This window comes from Leopardus geoffroyi, chromosome B4 (assembly GCF_018350155.1).
Source record: "Leopardus geoffroyi isolate Oge1 chromosome B4, O.geoffroyi_Oge1_pat1.0, whole genome shotgun sequence".
Taxonomy (NCBI): Eukaryota; Metazoa; Chordata; class Mammalia; order Carnivora; family Felidae; genus Leopardus; species Leopardus geoffroyi.
The window spans coordinates 73,940,090-73,961,827 of NC_059341.1; the positions used below are offsets into that span (position 1 = coordinate 73,940,090).

General features: G+C 40.9%; 1 protein-coding gene across 2 annotated transcripts in view; it reads right to left on the minus strand.

Annotated features, from left to right (window-relative positions):
• SLC38A1 (solute carrier family 38 member 1) overlaps nucleotides 1-21,738 on the minus strand; it is a 70,181-nt gene that overhangs the window by 42,614 nt on the left and 5,829 nt on the right. For both annotated transcript variants that reach the window (XM_045466609.1, XM_045466608.1), the window contains exons 2-3: nucleotides 14,277-14,391; nucleotides 10,108-10,321 (exon numbers count right to left, since the gene is read on the minus strand). In XM_045466609.1, the coding sequence (XP_045322565.1) occupies nucleotides 10,108-10,229 (122 nt within the window). In that variant the 5' untranslated portion in view covers nucleotides 10,230-10,321; nucleotides 14,277-14,391. The remainder of the gene's footprint in view (nucleotides 1-10,107; nucleotides 10,322-14,276; nucleotides 14,392-21,738) is intronic.

A 21,738-nucleotide genomic window follows, 5' to 3' on the forward strand; every position in this document is an offset into this window, starting at 1 on the left:
CAGAGCCTGGAGCCTGCTTCAGATTCTGTGTGTCTCTCTCTCTGCCCCTTCCCTGCTCATGCTCTGTCTCTCTCTTAAAAATTAAAAAAAAAAAAACTTGACCCTCCCCCACTCACGCTCTGTCTCTCTGTCTCAAAAATAAATAAACGTTAAAAAAAAAAAAAAAAAAGAGGGGCGCCTGGGTGGCTCAGTCGGTTAAGCGGCCGACTTCGGCTCAGGTCAAGATCTCGCGGTCCGTGAGTTTGAGCCCCGCGTCGGGCTCTGTGCTGACAGTGCAGAGCCTGGAGCCTGTTTCAGATTCTGTGTCTCCCTCTCTCTCTCTGACCCTCCCCCACTCATGCTCTGTCTCAAAAATAAATAAACGTTAAAAAATAAATAAATAAATAAATAAATAAATAAATAAATAAATAAATAAAACTAAAAAATTAATAAATAAAATTTTAAAAAGTATGTTTTAAAAAATTGAAGCAGGAATTCAGAAAGCTCTAAGAATCATCAAATATATTCCGGGTTAATATGAGAACTTTATGGCCTAAATTTCTAATTAAAAAAGAAAATTCCCCATTAAGAAAACAAACATTATTGTCAAAGAAAGGGCCATTCATAGGTAAACTGTTGTATGTATTAGTAAAACACGTTAGGGATGCTTTTAGGCTCTTCTTCTGAAAATGTCATTGTCCGGTCTCAGCAAGAACTAGTCACAGTAAATTTTTTCACTAATAAACATGAAGCCGCTTGAACTGGACTATTTTCAAGCAGGTATCTTTAAACCGTACACTAGATTTTCATAAGCTGCTTTGAATGATGTGGTATTTCACAATAAAACATTTTTAAACGAAAGACAGATATCGTCAATGTTGGTTTACTATAGCTACATACCTTTTTCATCTTTAATCTAAGAGGTCTGGCTTCTCCCTGGCATTACTTCTCCGAGTTTGCTTCATTTTGCCCTGACAAACTAAAGACAAGTAATATACATACTATGAACTTCCTCTGGGACCATCACCTCATATAAGCAGCACAATCTCTGGCTTATTCCCTTCAGCATCTGCCTGTGTCTACAACCTGTCCAGTTACCGTGAGAGAGCGAAAGGAGGTAGAAGGAAACCTCGGTCTCCTGAAACTCAGGAGAAACTGTGCCACTAAAACCAGAATAGGTTTGACTGTGCAAACCTGAGATGAGATCAGGAATCCAGAGAAGGAAACGCTTCTTCTATTGGGTGGGACCAGCCAGAGGAAACTTAAAGGCAGACGCCTTTAGAAATAGTATTGCAGGCTCTTAGCAAGAGAACGACATAATGAAAGTATCTTTGAAGACCAATCTGGCAGCTGGATAGCATTGTTATTAATGATTGGTGTGGCCCTTCTTTTGCCCTTAACATTTTAAATCTTTACACAGAACTGAGGTTTACAGATCTGGCTGAAGAGGGGCAAGGGAAAGGTGTCTTCCTTTTCACACAGGCAGCCCAAAGAAAGTGGGTGCTGGACTTGCCAGGGTGAAATGGACTCCTATTTAGCGTTGCTATTAAGTAAAAGGCTCTATTTAATCAGGTTAATTTTAATAACTCAATTCTAACCAAATCTTCATCTAGAAGCTCCCCCATTTGCCTTTCTTGTGGAGGGACCTGTTTTCCAAATAGAATTTCCATTATTTTTTTAATGTTTACTTATTTATTTTGAGAGAGAGAGAGCGCACGTGTGCGCAAGTGAGCACACAAGCAGGGGAGGGGCAGAGAGAGAGAGAGAGAGAGAGAGAGGGAGAGAGAGAATCCCAAGCAGGCTCTGTGCCATCAGCACAGAACCCAATGCAGGGCTTGAACTCACAAACCATGAGATCATGACCTGAGCTGAAATAGAGTCGGATGCTTAACTGACTGAGCCACCCAGGTGCCCCCAAGAATTTCTATTATTTTTAAGTCAAAAGAAAAACCCCAACATTTTCAAAGAAACCAAACCAAACACCGATAAAACGCCTGTGACAGCAGATCTAAGTTCCTAGCCTGGCGGCACTCAGAGCTGGTGGCAGAGGACTGGTGGGCAGGGGATGGACCGCAGACATCTTGACACCAGGGGCATTCAGTAGGGTCAAACACTGTGCAACGTAAAAGGATAAAGAATAAAGTCCCTGCATGATTGCTGGGTCTTTCCTACGGAACTTCTACAGGGGAAGTATGATAAACTGACTTACAGTAGCAAGTAACCATTAAAAAGCACATTAGAAAACATTGTGTATCAAGTGTCTCCCTGATTCTGCCTCTTCCAGTCTACTTTCTGCGGAGGTTAGGCTTAATAGGTTTTCCCAAAAATCTTCACTGGCTCCCCACTGAAAAAGCTTCAAGTACGGATTCCCTGTACTGCTTAATTTAATTTTGTCTCAATGTCCCAATCTTAGCTCCCCCTGCTTCTCAAAATGATCTTCCTAAGAGGGGTGAGGCCTGAGACAAGACCAGTGCATTTTGAGAACAGAGACTGAAAACTCTGAAAAACAAGTACAGTTGACCCTTGAACAACACAGGGGTTAAGAATGCTGACCTCCTGTGCAGTTGGAAATCTGTGGGGAAACAGGTTTTGCTTACATAAATGGGTTAGAAGTTTAGGACAGAAAGCCGCCACCATGGGGTGAAAGCACCCAAGGTTAGCTAGCAAGATATTATAATGGGATCACGAGTACCTTGTTATATCACTTGCAGGAAATTACTTTCCATCTGATGCCAATATACTATTGTGCTTTGATCACAAACTCCACTTGTCCCCCAGACCCTTTGCTTCTTACACACATAAGTTAATGATTACTGTCTGACTGTTTTCTCCATGCTCACGTGTGTAATATCTGGTTTTCTTCATGCTCACCATGTGTCTAATATCCTGTGAGCTCAATAAATACGGAGACAAAACACCTGTTTGGGGCTCTTGTCTCCTCCCTGACATTAGCCTCTCTTGTATTCAATTCTGCATCTGCTCTCTTTCTGGACAAGAGGGCACTCCAGACTCATAGTCTGCAACAGAAATCCACGTATCACTTTTGACTCCCCCAACACTTAACTAGTAATAGCCTACTGGAAGACTTACCGATAACACAAACAATGGATTACACATACTTTGTATGTTACATGTATTATATACTGTATTCTTACACTGAAGTGAGCTAGGGAAAAGAAAACTGTATTAAGAAAATTATTTCCAGGGGTGTCTGGGTGGCTTAGTCAGTTAAGCGTCCGACTCATGGCTTTGGCTTAGGTCATGATCTCACAGTTTGTGAGTTCGAGCCCTGCATCAGGCTCTGCACTGACAGTGTGGAGCCTGCTTGGGATTCTCTCTCTGTCCCTCTCTCTCTGCCCCTCCCCTGCTCTCTCTCTCTTTCTCTCAAAAACAAATAAAAACTTCTAAAAAATTAAAAAAAAAATTATTGCCAGTACTGTACTGTATTTGCTAAAAAAATTGGACCCATGCAGTTCAAACCTGTGTTGTTCGAGGGTCAACTATAGTCGGAATCCACTCTCTCTTCAGGAGACCCTCCTCTCAGCCAGTGCAGTTCTGCCTGTTCAAAATACATTTTTTTTCTTTTTTTAAGATTTTAAAAAGTATATTTATTTATTTATTTATTTATTTATTTATTTATTTAGAGAGACAAAGAGAGAGACTGCAGGAGGGAAAGAGAGAGAGAGAGAAAGGCAGAGACAGAATCCCAAGCAGGCTCTGCACTGATAGCACAGAGACTGACGCAGGGCTCAAACTCAAGAACCTTGATATCATGACCTGAGCTGAAATCAAGAGCTGGACACTTAACTGACTGAGCCACCCAGGCACCCCTGTCCTCCCAGTTCAAAGCCCTCTTCTTCCATGAGTCTTCTTATACTCTGGTCTGAATGGAGTTTTCTGACTCTGACCTATTTACTATTTTTCTGTGGCACAGACTGAGCCATGAGGTCACTTTGCATCCCGAGCGGTTATGTGGTGTCCTCACTCCCTCTCCTTCCAAATGTACCTGCCCATGCAGTAGCAACTCAGAAGACCCTCCACAAACCAAATATGCATCTTCTTTTTAGGAATTATGGAGTAGCTTAGGCTGCAGGGAAATCTAGCTCAGTAAGAATGAAGTACTGAAAGAACGCCTCTTTATTCTCTTTGTGTTGTTCCAAAATGTTCTCCTCTTTATATCTCTTTATATCTTTGTATTTCTGTAAACTATTTTCTAAAAACAAATAAAGCCAACCTTTTTTGTAATGGAAAAGTCTATTCAAAATAACTAGGTCATGCAGCTTATCACAAGTTTCTGTTATCTCACCATTTAAAAAATGCAATTGCGTGTTAAAAAGCACTGACCTCTGGCAAAGAAACTGAAATAAAATTTCTATTTACTGACTTAAAAATGGGCTATGGGCAAGGGTGCCTTTGACATGTGGTCTCAGATGATAAAGGTATTATTAAAAAAAGAGTTTCCACAGGGTCGGTCTGTACCCACAAAGCAGAATTCAACCAACTCTTAGGTAGCCAATTGTTCTGCAAACAAAACAAAACAAAACAAAAACCTACAGTGTCTGTCGTGGTGACCTTCAATAGACAAAGCCTTAAAGAGGATGTAGGCGTTATACTGAGGTAGTGTGAAAGGAGGAGAGAAACATAGAACAGTTATTTAAAACCAAAAATAAATCAGCAACAACAACAATCCAGTTAAGGATGGGTTGTACAACAAGAAGAAAATCTTCCTATTGTAATCTCCACCAATCAGGTTCTTACTAGATTATAGTGTTTCATTTGAAGATTCGTCACACAAAAGGGATGAGTGGTTGAACTTAAATGACCTTTGTGAGTTCCTTCCCTGAAATGTTAACAATCTATTAAAAAGGAAAAGGAAAAAAGAACAAGAGCAAAGAAGCAGGTAACAAAGAGACTGGAAAACATGAAAGAATGAAAGACACAGGAAGGCATTTCAAGAGAAGACTGATACAGATGGTCAACGACACATGGAAAGATGATCAACATCACTCATCATCAGGGAAATGCAAATCAAAGCCACAGATATCACTCCACACTTGTCAGAATGGCTTAAATTAAAAAACACAAGAAACAATAAGTGTTGGTGAAGATGTGAAAACAAAGGAACCCTTTTGTACTGTTGGTGGGAATGCAAGCTGGTGCAGCCACTGTGGGAAACAGTACAGAAGTTCCTCAAAAAGTTAAAGACAGAAATACCATACGATCCAGTAATTCCACTACCAGGTATTTACCCCAAGAATATGAAAACACTAATTTGAAAAGATATATGCGCCCCTATGTTTATTGCAGCATAATTTATAATAGCCAAATTATGGAAGCCACCCCAGTATCCATTCACAGATGAATGGATAAAGAAAATGTGGTATATATCTACAATGGAATATTTCTCAGCCACAAAAAAGAATGAAATCTTGCCATTCACAACAACATGAATGGACCTAGAGGGTATTGTGCTAAGTACAATGTCAGTCACTGAAAGACAAACACCATGATTTCACTCATACGTGGAATTTAAGTAACAAAACAAATGAATAAAGAAAAAAAGAGACAAAAAAACAGTCTCTTAACTATAAAGAACAAACTGATGGTTACCAGAGGGCAGGTGGGTGGGGGGATAGGGGAAATAGGGGACTGGGATCAAAGAGTGCACTTACTGTGATGAGCACTGAGTAATGTACAAAATGTATACAACCGTTGAATCACTATATTGCACACCTGAAACTAATATTACACTGTATGTAATTAAAAAATACATACATACATACATACATAAAAATACTGGAATTAAATACATACATAAAAATACTGGAATTAAAAAATAAATTAATGAAAAATTAAAAATAAATAAAGAGAAGACTGAGAAGTAAACAAAGCCTTACTTGATGGGTAAACTCTACTGAAAAGAGAAAAAAAGGAGGGGAAGGAGACTTTAACTGGAACAGGATCCATTAAAGAAAGGAAAGAATTTTCTGACATGAAAATTGAATTCAAGAAGTTATGGAATCTCCTTCCCTAAGGTTTAGACAAGATCATTAAATTTTCAAGGGTCCTTCCAAGTGATACATATTTAGTACATAAATTCTGAAAGATACAGAGGGACCAAAACAAAGGCTAGTACAGGGCATAGTGACAAGAGTTGTCCCAGATTCTTTTAAGAAAAATCTTAGTAAGACACTCAAATTTTGTTAGATGCTTCTAGGGTCGTAACAACACTAACTCTACATCGAGATGAGAATAGCAGTAGATAGATATTAAAATACATGAATATGTGCATGGACACAGAATAATCTACTAATATTTCGACAACTTTAACATTTCAACAGCTTTAAGGTAACAATAACCGGCCACCATGCAAAACCTTAAGCAATGCTGTTATTCCTTGGGGTGGAGAAGACAGACGTGCTTACCAAAGAAAGAGGGTTGCACTGTTATTGATACATACTTTTCTCATACTAAAAGCTTACTATTGCCGGACACTGCCAAGTACTTTACATGGGTTTTCTCATCTGTTTTCACAATAATTACACGGGCTAGTACTATTATTAGCTCCATTTTAGAGAAATTAAGTAACTTGACCAAAGTCACATTGCTAACAACTAAAACTCTTGAGCCAGGATTTGAATATGAGCTGGCTGAATGCAGAGCCTGAATTTTAACCTACAAACAGTATAACAGTATTGCATTTAATATTCCCCAACGATCCCATGAGGTAAGGTATTATTATTATCCCTGTCCCACAGGGATGGCACTAAGGTTTGAAGCACCAGACCACACAACATCTATTGATGGAGCCAGGATTCAATACAAGTCTAAATCCAAACCATGCACTAACTGTTGTGTGTGTGTGTGTGTGTGTGTGTGTGTGTGTGTGTCTTTGTCTGTCTCTCTCTCATTTAACGGATATTTTGTAACATCCACCCTGTACCAGGCACTATTATCATACCATATCATACCATTACAAGGTATAAGAAATAGAAAGATGATTAAGATGGCTCTTTCTCTTAATACACCTAGAAAGTTTAGAGCTTGCTACTACTAAAGTGTAGTCCATGGATCAACAATAAGGCATCACCTGGGAGCTAGCTGGAAATTAGAATGTCAGGACCCATCCCAGACTTCCTGAACCAGAATCTGCATTTTAACAAGGTTTCCAGGTGTTTCATACGCACGTTAAAATATCACCACTACTGGTCTAGTGGACATTTTGAAAGGATTTGCTGTTTCAGGTATAGTTTAATATGACTACAACCCAAAAATTAGGGCATGAAAGAAAACAAATGAACTGGAATAAGGGCAGGTGTCCTAATACCAAAATGGCTCTACTCTATTTTTAACTAAACTTAAAAAGACTAGTCTTTTTTTTTTTTTTAAGTTTATTTTTTTTATTTTTTGAGAGAGACAAAGACAGTGCTAGCTGGGGAGGCGCAGAGATAGGGAGGAGACAGAGAATCCCAAGCAGGCTCTTCAATGCCAATGCAGGGCCTGATGCAGGGCTTGAACTCATGAAACCATGAGATCATGACCTGTGCCAAAACCAAGAGTCGGATGCTTAACCAACTGAGCCACCAGGTGCCCCAAAAAAGATGATTCTCATAGTATCCTAGCGGGGAGTTTCTGGGCAAAGTTACCAGTTACATGCCAGGTAAGGAGAGACCAACATTTGTTTTCAACATTCTCTCTAGCTTCCTAAAAAGAGGCAGTGTGACCTAAAAACTCACTCCTTTGGGAGTTGGCTCTCTTAGATTCATATAATTGAGCCTACTTTCCTCTCACCAATGTGAAAAAGCCACAAGAAGTGTGAAAGGTATTTAGGTACAGCTTTTGCAGGAATCATGATGGGTGTCTTTTTTGTTTTTTTGTTTTTAATTTGCCTTTTTTTTTTTTTTTTTTTTTGGCTTCTCGTTGTCATATCCTGTTTTTAATTTGAATTGTCCTAGAGCCAGGAATGAAGCAAGATTCATGAACTGTGTCAGTGAAAGAGAGGATATTAAAGAAAGAAATGCCTCACACTGTATTTGCAGCAGCGGAACCAAATTCCACAAAGCAAGCGGTCAGCACCAGCCAGCTCTCCCGCTGTAGCTGCTTACTGCCTGAGTCACAGCCTGTGAGGAAGTGAGCTCACCCAGGCAAGGTGCCCAAGCCACAGGCGAGAATGGATATTTCCAGTCACTGCAAGCTGTAACCTCCTCAAAAACTTAGTATTTTCAGTTTAGTAAGTACAACATTTAAAGATCTGGCTCAGATTCTAAACTGAATATTATCAATGACTCACTTGAAGGTCCTCCAGGTTTGCACTGCTTTGGGAATGAAGCTTCATTACCAAACCAAAGTGTCCTAGTTGTGAAATGGTTAGAATCCCATGCACCATTAAGTGGAGGTCAGCAGTGACTGCGGGACGCTCCAGGTATACAGAGCTTAAAATAGCACTGGTAGAGTTAAATAAAACCAGTAAAGACGATCTTTTTCATTAATGCCCCAGCATTATAGTCAGAGGCGGCAGGAGGAGAGGAGCAGAATGACAGGGATTTCTCACAGTCCTGCGTGTGCCCTTGGGCAAGTTACTTTATTTCTCGGAGCCTGAGTTTCCTTATTTGTAAAACGCATTTTTAAACCATCCTTATTTGCAAAAGAATGCATTGCATGATGTTATAAGGAAAAATGGCAATATATGTAAAAACACCTGACGCTCAAGAAATGGTAATTATTATTGATAATTACTCAGAAGAGGTGCAAGAAGCAAATTTGCATCCAACAATAAGAAACATCATAACACAGTGAACTTGGATAATAACGAGGAAGTGTCTGGGTTGCAGACTTAACCTCTAAGAACATTTAAGGAAGGGAAAAGGGAGATGAGGCAGGGTCGGAATTTCTGAGTTTGTAAATGATGGCAGCTGAGTCCTTTGCTGGACTTCCAACTGTACACCGTATCAGAACACAGAGCAGATTTCCAGAAACACTTTCCACAAAGATGCCTGGTGAGCTGACATGTTTTCATTTTCCTCAATCCCAATTTCCTTCTGACCACCCACCCCCCAAATGTGTAGATCGGTGGTGTTCTAATAAGGGGTCGTGTCTACTCTGCTCTCTTCCCCTGGTCTTTTAGGAGGGCTGCATTCTTCAAGCAAACCACAACACTGAGCCCCAAGCTGGAGAGCGTCCTGCTAAGGGATCTACATATGCTGGCTATAAAATCAGTATGTCAGAGAATGCCTCAGATCACTTTTTTAAAAAAGACACTGGTCCTGGGACACCTGGGTGGTTCAGTTGGTTAAGCGTCTGCACTCAGCTCAGGTCATGATCTCACAGTTCGTGGGTTAGAGCCCTATGTCAGGCCCTGTGCTGACAGATTCTCTCTTCTTTCTCTGCCCCTATACTGCTTGCACTCTCTCTCTCTCTCTCTCAAAATAAATAAATAAATAAACAAACCAAAAAGAAAAAAGACACTGGTCCTACTCTTCTAACTTAAGAAACATAGGACCCGAGAGCTGCAAGGATATGCTGAGGTCACAACTGGGGCCGAGAACTCTGAGGGCAGACTCTTCCCATCTGCCTCCCTACTTTCTCTCACTCGTGCTCTGTTTTCTTTCTGTTTCATGTACTAATTCTCTACTACATTTTCTCAGAGAGCCACTGGGGCTAACCCATTGTTATTATTATTTAAAAGCTGTGTCATAAATGATGCTTGCAATAATGTGTTTGCAGTTTTAAAATGGGAACATTGGCAAATAAGACGTGGACCACTGTTGATTAGTATGTGGGTGAGGGCAGACGAGAGTGTTACACACTCAGATACGGGATGCGGCGAAATTCCAGTAGTCTGTCTAATTCACAAGCACAGAGCTTTGAAAAGTTAGGGCTGGTTGGGGTCCAGTGTATTGACATTTTTTTATTAGACTCAATTGAAAGGATGAATAAATTACTTTCCTATTTGTTTCATCTGCTATTGCATACTGTGCCCAACAGATGTCACGTAAGAAATTCAGATTAGATTTTCAAATGGAGCATAACTTTAGTAATGAATAATTCAAGGGAAAAACTGAAAACCAGAATAATATTTTAGAGACATTTCTTTCATTGGATAGAAAGTGTTAGTGGAAAAATACTCACCTATTTATCTGACCATTTTCTACTTCAGTGAAGTCATTGGAATCGTTGCTAATGTTATCATCTTCAGGCACGGTCATGTTTTGCAACTCTGTTAATTCGAGTCCACTTTTGAAATGCATCATGTTTAGAAAGTATCTGTGGTCAAAAAATTAGTCCAAATTCTGCTCTGAGTGTATTACAAAGGGATAGCAGCAAAAATAGAAGCTTGACACCCCTAAAATACAACACAAGAAAACATTATTAAACATATGAATACCGTCACTGATTAAAGATAAACTATTACAAGCAAAAAAAAAAAAGTTTACCGATAATTTAACACATTTTGCTATCTAATGCATTAAAGCAATCTTTGTACATCTAGTTATAGAGGCTTATCTCTAAATTTTATGCCTGTCATAAATCTCTCTCCATCTCAACTACAGAGGGAATCATGTGCTGTAATCTTTGTGTTCACGTTTATAGGAACACCATGTCAGCTGCAGGCAATACCGATGCCCTTTTATGAAACAGTGTGTTTAAAATGAAAGCGACTCAGTTATTTTAGTGCATCTGATCACAGGGCACACACATCGTGGGTGCAGACGACAAAGACACAAAAGCACCTCTGATTTAGCAATCCCAGTTTAATAACAATGCAAATCCTCAATAAATGGCATCATGAGGGATCAACTACCCAACCTGGAGGTCAAGCAGCAAAGGACAAATCTGTGTTTTGAAATTTAGCAAACACTTTATCCATCAACTGCAAGAGATTAAATCAATCTCTTCAATGAAATCACTCCATGTCAGGGAATTAGGGAATTAAAAACTCATACTCTGGGGATTTAGGTTAATCCACCTAAAACTATATTTCTTCTCCAGAAACGAAAGACTTGCAGAGTTCATATTCTCCCCCACATGGATGAGCAGAACTTACATTTCAATGGTGTAGAAGGAGGAAAAGAGTTTCAGACACACAACATCACAAATTAAGAAGCAGATGGCAGAGTGCCTGGGTGGCTCAGTCGGTTATGCAGCCGACTCTTGATTTCAGCTCAGGTCATGATCTCGTGGTCCACGGAGTCAAGCCCTGTGTTGGGCTCTATGCTTAGGATTCTCTTTCTCCCTCTCTCTCTGCCCCTCCCTCATTCACTCTCTCTTTCAAAATAAATAAATAAACGTTAAAAAAATAAAAAAAAGAAACGCAACCTAAAAAGCCAGGCCTATGCACATAGAGGAGCCTCAGCAGGATCATCCCAGTGAGGGGATAGAGACCATGGAATGAAGCAGAATGCCAATAAGTTTGTTCTTCTTTTTACCTCCAATGGTAAACGCTTTTGGATGACATTTTGTCTGATCCGGAATCCTGTAAGATGACGGTAGCCTAGTTAAGAGTCAAAACTCTAGGGGCTCCTAGGTGGCTCAGTTGGTTCAGCGTCTGGCTCTTGATTTGGGCTCAGGTCATGATCTTGCGGTTTGTGGGTTTGAGCCCTGCATCCGGCTCTGCGTTGACAATGTGGAGCCTGCTTGGGATTCTCTGTCTCTCCCTCTCTCTCTCTGCCCCTCCCCACTCACACACATACTCTCTCTCAAAATAAGTAAATAAACTTAAAAAAAATAAAGGGTCAAAACTCTAATGTGCCCAGCTAAGCATCCTAGTATATCCCAAGAAGCATTTTGCGAATTGATAAAATTTTCAAGACCCACAGAAAGTACCTTAGAATGATACCTTTTTTAGAAATTTTCTTCTTCTCTTTCCCACAACCAGGCCACACAGTATTCTCGTTTGTTCATGCAGACTCACATCTAGAATGAAACTTTCCTGGCTCCAGAATCCTTTACAACTTCCAGCAGGGAGATTCCCCCAGTGCTGGGGACCTTCTGTTCCCCTTTGTACCTGTCCTCTTGAGCCTGGACCCCCAAAAGGATGGGGAGAACCTTAGACACCAGGCATGGATGGGGATCCATGGGGCCAGGGTAAATGGACCCCGGAGTGGGGGCCTGGAGCTTCCTCCCACGCCCCCAGAGAGAGGGGGACATCTTTGTCCTCTGCTTGTGAAGACACTCTCACTGCCCACTAGCAGTGAGACTGGGGAAGGTAGGCTTCAAAAAAAAAAAAAGGAAAAAAACATTTCCTAATGCCTCATGTTTTGAGAGCCTCACCTGCCTGCAGGGCAGGGCCTCTCCTGGAAAACAGGAAGCCAGGACAGGGAGAGTTGAGTGCCATGTCTCCTGGGCTAAGGCAAACCTGGCAGCTCAGGGCTGATTCTTCTAGCCAGCTAGCAACAGGGCCTCTCTGTTTTCTGTGCCTTCACACAGCAGCAATGTTTACAACTGCCTTTACTTCATAAAAGCTGAAGTGCGTTAACATGTGCTCTTACTTGCTGACCGCCTTAACGAAAGCTGCACGGATGGGCTAGACTGGGCACTTCCCAGGAGTCTTGCCACACTAGCTGTCTCCTGTGCAACTTCCTCAGAGTCTGAAGTGACATGAAGTGATACCGATTCAGATACTGAAGTGACACTACAGGGCTGGTAGAAAGTTGATTCACTGGATGGCGTTTCCAATTTGGGTTGAGTCCTTTTCTCTCTCCAAATTGGTAGAAAATAGGACGCTGGACAAAAATTTTCTGGGGACAGAAAAGATGGACTGATAATAGATCTAAAGTCTCCTGTTTGAATTTCAACTTTCATATCAATATATGTGTGTGTGTGTGTGTGTGTGTGTGTATACAAATCATTTAATAAATGGGCATAAAAGCAAAAGAATAAAAAGACTAGAGGAAGTCCTGGCCACGAAAATATGTATTAGGCAAATCCCAGTACAAAGTTAATCACACAGAATTAATCCCCCCCCCCCCCCCCCCCCCCGCCCACTTTGGCTTAAAGAGAAAATATTCTTTCACAGTTCTGGAGACCAGAAGTCCAAGATTAAGGTGTCAGCAAGTTTGGTTTCTCCTGAGGCCTTTGTCCACGGCTTCTGGCCAGCTGCCTTCTCTCTGTGTCCTCACGTGGTCTTCCCACTGTCTGTGTGTTGTCTGTGTCTTAATCTCCTTTCTTTCTTTTTTTTTTTTAGAATAAATTTTTATTGTTATGAAATAACCTATCTGAAATCTAACTTGTTCTTGAAAATGAAAACTGGAAAATGGGGTAAATTAACAAAGTTAGTGACACCTCTCACCAAGGCTGAGGTCACATTTAGAAATTACTCTCTATTCAGTTTATTTATTGAGGCTAGATGATTAAGGAATTTAAAAGGTTGAAAAAGGTCAAATTCAGGGATCTGAGGCAGCTTTGTAGAAAGTCACATTTGGACTGCCTCTTGAAAAAGAATTTTTTTTTTTTTTCTGATTCTAAAACTAATACATACTCACTGTATAATCTTTAGAACAGAACTTGCAAAAGAAATCCCACCTGCGGGGGAGCCTGAGTGACTCAGTAGGTTGAGCATCCAACTCTTGATTTTGGCTCAGGTCATGATCTCACAGGCTTGTGAGTTCAAGCCCCTCTGTGCTGATCTCTCTCTGCCCCTCCTCTGCTCTCTATATCCCTCTCTGCCCCTCGCCTTGCCCTCTAACTTTCTCTCAAAATAAATAAAAATAAACTTAAAATAACATTAAAAAAAAAAAAAAAAGAAATCCCACCATCCATAATTGGGCCACTGTTAGATACTGGTGTGTTTCCTCTCTTCTTTTCTTCTTTTTTATTCCCCTTTCCTTCTTTTTCTTTTTCCCTCTCTAGCTCCCTCTCCTCCTCTTTCTCTTTTATTAACATTGGGATTTTAGACTCTTTTTAACCCACTTTTCTTCATGTAGCATTACATTATAGGCATTTTGGAGAATAGAAATGTTTTTTTAAAAACATTACTTCCTGGGGCGCCTGGGTGGCGCAGTCGGTTAAGCGTCTGACTTCAGCCAGGTCACCATCTCGCGGTCCGTGAGTTCGAGCCCCGCGTCAGGCTCTGGGCTGATGGCTCGGAGCCTGGAGCCTGTTTCCAATTCTGTGTCTCCCTCTCTCTCTGCCCCTCCCCCGTTCATGCTCTGTCTCTCTCTGTCCCAAAAATAAATAAACGTTGAAAAAAAAAATTAAAAAAAAAAAAAACATTACTTCCTTATTAACAAATAATATAAACCTTTATAGAAAAATTAGAAAATACATGTTTGTTACACAAGTAAAAAGAAAAAAGTCACCTCGTATCTCAGCAAACAGAGATGGTCACTGTACATATACAGGAGTATGACCTTCCAGGGCTTTTCTATGCACATAGATACAGTGCCTGGCATACAGCAGGCACTCAATAAATACCTGTGAAATGAAAAGAATGAATACAAATAAAAAATAGGTATACATTTACAAACATGGAAATTGTACCAGAGTTTTTAAAACGTATTTTTTCACTTAACAAGATATGATCTCCTACCCTGAGTTATGTTGAGAAAGTAAACACGGGCCTACACCATTACTGCAAATGCTTGCTTATCTGCTTGACTGTGCCATAAACTGACATCCAACCTTTACTGCTGGACAGTCACACTGCTTGACAGACAAGTGACTGACTAGAGATGGGGCCTGAGCTGAGACGTCTCAGTAAAGGAGAACATGGTCAATGGCACAGAGGCAGGAAGTGCAAGTTGAGCTCAAGAAGCAAAAAATTACAATTTCACTGAAATACAGAGGCGATTATCAGATCACATACAATTAATTAAAAGACCTAATAGGATCATTGTGTGAAGATCATGATGTTAGCCCAACCATAATTACTATCTCTCAACTTTTATAATAGCTTATAAATTAAAATTTACTCAGCACAGAACATCTTTTATCCTTTACCACAATCTTGTGAGGTACTCTTAAGCAAGCATTATCTTGGTATGCTTATTGGTACATTTTACTAATAGTACCAACATAAAATACATAAACTTATTCTCTATTCTTCATAGTGTTATATATCAAAGGAGAAGATCTACAGAAAAACTTGTCTGGCCTTACATTGCTTAGACCCTGTTTAAGCAAGCAAGACCATCCCATATAAAGTGACAGTATACTATAAAATATCTGCATGATAGAGACCAAACTATATGGCAGAATAAAGAAAAAATCCAGAAAGATTTCAGAGATATACAGACATATCGATGTACAGAAGGAAGGAAGGAAGGAAGGAAGGAAGGAAGGAAGGAAGGAAAGAAGGGAGGGAAGAAGGAAGGAAGGAAGGAAGGAAGGAAGGAAGGGAGGAAGGGAGGAAGGGAGGAAGGAAGGAAGGAAGGAAGGAAGGAAGGAAGGAAGGGGAGAGTTAGAGAGTGGGAGGGAAGGAAGGCGGCAAGAAAGAGAGAGGAGAGAGGAAGGAAGGAAGGGAGGAAAGGAGGGAGGGATGGAGAGAAGGAAGAAGGAAGGAAAGAAGGAAGGAAGGAAGGAAGGAAGGAGGGAAGGAAGAAGGGAGATGGGAAGGTGGATAGGAAGGGAAGGAGGGAAGGAGACAGGTATGAAGGGAGGGACGGAAGGAGAGAGGGATGGAGGGAGGGAGAGAGGGAGGGAGGGAAGGAAGAAGGAAGGAAGGAGGGAAGGAAGGAAGGAAGGAAGGAAGGAAGGAAGGAAGGAAGGAAGGAAAATAAATGGTTGCCTGGAGAAATTGCTAAGGTTTTACAAAGAGTTAGAACTTGAACTATGTCTAAAAACAGGTGGATTTAGACCAGGGGGTTGGGAAGGCATTGCTTGTACTGGGAACAACACAGGCCAAATGTACACAGAACAGCCCTGAGTGACCATTTAGATGAACCTACCTAGAGTAAAGGGAGCAAGGTACATGTTTTTAAGTAGTAGAAGTTTTATAGGTTTGGTAAAAGCCAACTGAAAGAAAACCAAACCAAAGAATATATTGTAACTTAAACAATGTCCAAAATCACTTTTAGGGATAAATACAATTTCAATTGCTCATGTACTTTGTGGTGGATCCTGCTCAATATTTGCTCCTACTTCTTTCTAGTCTAGTTCTGTAGATGATGGAAAGTTGATGGCATCCATTCTGCTGGTACAATTCTAACAGGTGCAGCAGAGAGTTCTGGAGCCAACAGTGTGGCTATGGATTCCTGATCATTGGATGTGGCTCAAGCGACGTGTTCCTGGAGCACGCAGTTGAGACAATAAGAAACTGGCTTCATGGTTTCCTGCCTTCCTGACAGAGGCACAAGTAGCAGTTCCCTTAGCAGACTGTATTTAAGTGGTGGTATTCTGGTAATTATTTCTAAAGACCCAGCCTCAGGCCATCTGCCATCTCTTCTAACCATCTTACAGGTATTTAGTTGTCTGTATTAAATCTCTTTCACTTAACATACATAGGAAGATCTCTGTTACATGCAACTAAACCCTGATTGATATTCTTATTTTTATTTCCCCCCTTTCAAACTTTTATGATGGGAACTTCTAAATACATATACAGAATAGTAGACAGAATAGAATAGTGAACCCTCATGTACCAACTTCAACAATTATCAGGTCAGGCCAATCTTACTGAAGCTTTACCCCCAACCATCACATAGAATTATTTTAAAGCATTCTGATATCGTATCATCTGTAAAATATTTTAGCACATATTTGTAAAAGAATGCTTTTATAAAACAATACCAACAGATCACTATCAAACCTAAAAACTAACAATAATTCCTTAATATCACTAAATGTCTGGTCACACATACTTAATTCTAAAATTGTTATGAATCCCTCTTGTTTTTTTTATTATTATTATTCTGAAAAACTAATTAGATCAAACCTTTCCTAGTTCAACTCCTGAGAATCAATTATAATAACTGGGCCAATAGTTTTGAGAGAGTGTTAGGCCTTCAGGCCAGTGATGGTCCTCTTCCTCCTGCCGTCTCTTCCCGGGCCTGAGCCAGTTTACTTACCCACCTGGGATCCTTGGATCACCTGGCTCTTAGCTGGTAATAATGCGAACCCATGAGCTGCTTTTGTGTATCTCAAAAGGCCTCAAACATGCCAAACAGGTTGACTAAATGTCAGGTATCCTTGCTTTTAAGTAGATTGCATTAACTTGGTGTGATGATCCTAAATTCTAACTGGCAATTTTATGTTTCTTTGAATAACAAAAATAGGAAATAAATTCATATATTAAGGTTGTAGTCAAAACCCATTAAACAGTATCCTTAAGATCTAGATATTGTATCTCATATAAATTATATTTCAATTAAAACAAAAGCTTAAAGGGGTGCCTGGGTGGCTCAGTTGGTTAAGCGTCCAACTTCAGCTCAGGTCATGATCTCATGGTTTGTGGGTTCGAGCCCACGTCGGGCTCTGTACTGAGAGCTCAGAGCCTGGAGCCTGCTTCGGATTCTGTATCTCCCTCTCTCTCTGCCCCTCCCTTGCTCACACTCCGTATCTCTTTGTCTCTCAAAAATGAATAAATATTTTTTAAAAATTTAAAAAAAGAAAAGCTTAAAACTGATAGAATCTTTGAAAACCTGTGATCTTTGGACCATGGGGAATAATACAAGTGCCTTTTGGTAGTGAACAGGCTGGGAGCCAGTAAGCAATCTCAAACTGTAGATGTTTTCTCTCTTTCTTACTCAAGACTCACGTCTTAACCAAGTGCAAGTGGCCTCAGCCGTGCCAGCACTTTGAATCACCACTTCCTCTCCGCCGGTTTCCCTGACTTCCGCCAGTTACTCTCAGCTCCATATCTGGGAAGTGACTTTGTCTATAACCTTGAAATACCACCCCCACCCCCTTTACTGCCAACAGTCTGAACAACTTGCTCCTGTCTTCATCACTCCCCTGAAACCACACTGAAGTGGCAAATTCTGGCTCTACCAATTAGGAGCTGTGGACCCTGGGCAAGTAGGTTTTCTCTTTGCCTCAGTTTCTTCATCTGCAGACAGGAGACGCAGAATACCCACCTCATTAGGTCGTTATAAAGATTCTACGATCGGCGGGGGGGGGGGCCTGGGTGGCTCAGTCAATTGAGCGTCCAACTCTCGGTTTAGGCTCAGGTCATGATCTCACGACTTCATGAGTTCGGGGCCCACATCGGGCTCTGTGCTGAGCGTGCAGAGCCTACTTGGGATTCTCTCTCTCTCTCTCTCTCTCTCTCTCTTCCCCTCCCCAGCTCACACTGTCTCTCTCAAAATAAATAAGTAAACTTAAAATTAAAAAGAAAAAAAAAAGGAGATTCCACTATCGGGCACATGGGCAGCACATACACCAGTACCTGGCCTGGTGCCTACAGGCTACTGTGACTATGCTTGCTACCACTGCTATGACTTCTAGTCAAGGCAGGTGGCCTTGTCTCAGTCCTCATTTTCCTCAACTCCTTCCACGACAGGGAGCACTGCTTCCTGACCTCCACCAACATGCTCCGGAGCACTGCCTCCAGGCCTCCTTTACCAGCCCCCTCGCTCCTCCCTTATGCAGGAAGAGGGGTAGCTCTTCGGGCACACGCTCCAAATTCTTTCCTTCTTAAGGTTTCAAGCTCGTAGTGTCAGGCTTCATCCCACAAAGGCATCTTTCCGATTTCTTTCCCCAGTCTTTTTCATCTTATAAAACTAGCATTCCTTTGCATTACGCAATAGGATCTCCCTTGTAAATACTACTTGATAATGATCGAGTCACTTAACATGTCACATGTTTCTTCATCTGTAAAATGAGAAGGCTGGAGGGAAAGTGGATCTCTCAAGCTCCTTCCTGCTCAGAAAAATTTCCACAAGTTCTTTGTAGACTCCAGCTGCCCGCTGGACTTCTCCACGTGGATGTTTGCCATTACCTCAAACTCTGCATGCCGAGCTGAACACATCACTGACCTCACGCATCAGCTGTCCTATTCCTGTTAAAGATAACGTTCCCTCTCCTCATCACTCAGACTTGGAGTCTGGGTATTACTTTAATGCTGCTGAGTATCTAATCAGTCACCAGCCCCCATCAACATTCTTTCATACGTGCCCCCATCCTCTCTGCCCCTCATTCCTCTCCGCCCACAATCCTAACTTGCAGAGTTCAGTGCCTCTGTGCTACCTGTTGACTCTACCCTCTCCCTGCTGCAGACACACGTTCTGGCCCACTTCTCTTCCCCTCTTGCCAACTGTAACTTCCCAATGTCTGCAGGATGAAGTCTAATCTCTGGACCCTTACAATGCAACACGGATTGCTCATAACAATCTTTCTAATTTTCTCTCCCGTGATGTTCCTCCTGAACTTTCCGTTCCCCACCACGGATCTAGTTGTACGCAGTCTTCTGCTTTGTTCACACCATTCCTTTGGCCCTGAACATGCTTCCTTCCCCCTTCCCGTGAAGCCCATGCTTACTTAAGGACAACATTTCTTTCAAAGCCCAGCTTGTTGACTTTCATGCTTTTTTTTTTCTTTTTAATTTCAAACCAACCTTCTCTGTGATATCTTTTTCCCATGACCAACCCACGACAGATTGTTTACCTGTGATGAATTCTTTCAGGACTTTTGTATAGATTACTCATTGGCTTACACAAGGATTCTTATATATCTTAATAGTCTTCTTGCATTCTATCATCCTTCCTAATTATAATCTCAACTCCTTGAGGCAGGGACCATAAACCTCACAGCTCCCTAGCACATGGTAGCAGCAAATATGTTAACAGTAATAATGATAACTAAATTTAAAAAGCAAGCTATGATCATCTGTCTGCAGATAATGTATCAGTGATCCCCACAAACACACTTTCTCAGGAAAACAAAATAACAAGTTGACCCCTGTGCATCCTACCTTGTTCACAGTATCCCAATCCTTGCTCTCACGGCTCCCAGAATTCCTCTTCTGTTCTGGTTCCTATATGCTCTTTCAAATGTCTGTTATCAAAATGCCCAGCCTATGATGTCCGGGAATTAACCTAATCCACATTCAGATGTTTTGAAACTACTGTGATTCTCTAAGACAGAAAATACTGATAAACTTCAGAAGTCAATGAAGTCTCTGTATTTAACTGTAACTCTGGATTTAAGAGGACAAACTGTATGTTACATTAAGGAAAATCCACTTGAAACTTAATTTAATGAGAACAGCGAGTGTATCTGAGCAGTGTGTATACCACAAAATTAAAAATCTTCCTCAATGGGTTCCTGGGTGGCTCAGTAGGTTAACATCAGACTCTTGATCTCTGCTCAGGTCATGGAGATCAAGCCCCGAGTGGACTCCATGCTGATAGCATGGAGCCTGCTTGGGATTCTCTCTCCCTCTCTACCCTTCCTCCGCACGTGTATTCTCTCTCTCTCAAAACAAATAAATAAACATTTAAAAAAATCTTCCTCATCTACTGAAAATTCATACATGTAAGTAATTCCTAAAAACACAGAGTTGAAAGCAACCTGCAATAGTTCAGCCTTTGAGAAAATTCTCTTTCTTTGCACATGTATATTTTTGCTCTAATGATATTTTTGATTATGGTTGAACTAAAAACACTGGATGGGATTTTCTTTGTTATTAAGGCTTAGCTAAGCTATGACAGCTAGCTCCCAACAAAAATACTCAAGAAATAATAGAAATAAGGAGAATTTTAAAGCATCACAAAGTGGTACATGTAAAAAGGATCATTTGTAAAAGAAAAAAAAATTTACAAATATGCCTTTACATGAAAATAGAAAATGGAGGGGCGCCTGGGTGGCGCAGTCGGTTAAGCGTCCGACTTCAGCCAGGTCACGATCTCGCGGTCCGTGAGTTCGAGCCCCGCGTCGGGCTCTGGGCTGATGGCTCAGAGCCTGGAGCCTGCTTCCGATTCTGTGTCTCCCTCTCTCTCTGCCCCTCCCCTGTTCATGCTCTGTCTCTCTCTGTCCCAAAAATAAATAAACGTTGAAAAAAAAAAATTAAAAAAAAAAAAAAGAAAATAGAAAATGGAAAACACACTATACCCTAATACCAAATGATGTAATAATCCTTGGACAAGTTTTTCTTCCCTCTAGGCCTGTTTTCTCACTTTAAAATAGGAAGATCACATTAACTGATGCTCTCTCAAAGATATCCTCCAGTTTTAAAACCCCCTGGATTTATGATTCTATAATGTTTCTTAATGGATCACTTTCAGAGATAAGAAATGGGCTTGTGGACAAATCTTCTGAATAGGTGACTTAGGCTAGAAGTTGTCAGTTCTAGACAGAGAGGAATCACCTTGGGAGTTTTTTTTATTTTATAAATAACCTAACACACACCAGTTTCTGATTTAATTGGTCTAGGGTGGGATCAAGCATGGATATTTTAAATGCTTCCAGGAGAGTGTAACGTGCAGCCAGTACTAAGGTCTACAGATGCAGACCAAGGGTTGCAAATGCAAACAGTGCCCAGGTCCACGAGAAAATGGGCAAGACAGACTGACATAAGGAACCGGAGAACATGTACCCTATCTAGTTCAGTGGGAATAAGCCAGATCGTCCTTTTTTTTTTTTTTTTTTTCCAACAGATGCAGATTTTAAGTGAAAATCTGATGTTTAAATGCTGACAACTAATTCCAAACAATTTTAAGAGAAAGTGTAGGTCACACAAAATGTACTCACAGACTTTATTTGGCTTTATAGTCACCAGTGTACAACCTCAACAAAATGAGTCCCATCAATCAAACACAACTTTTTCTCTGCACTCTGTCTTGTCTCTCCTGCTCAGAGCCTCTTCCTCCTATACCTGGGTCAGAA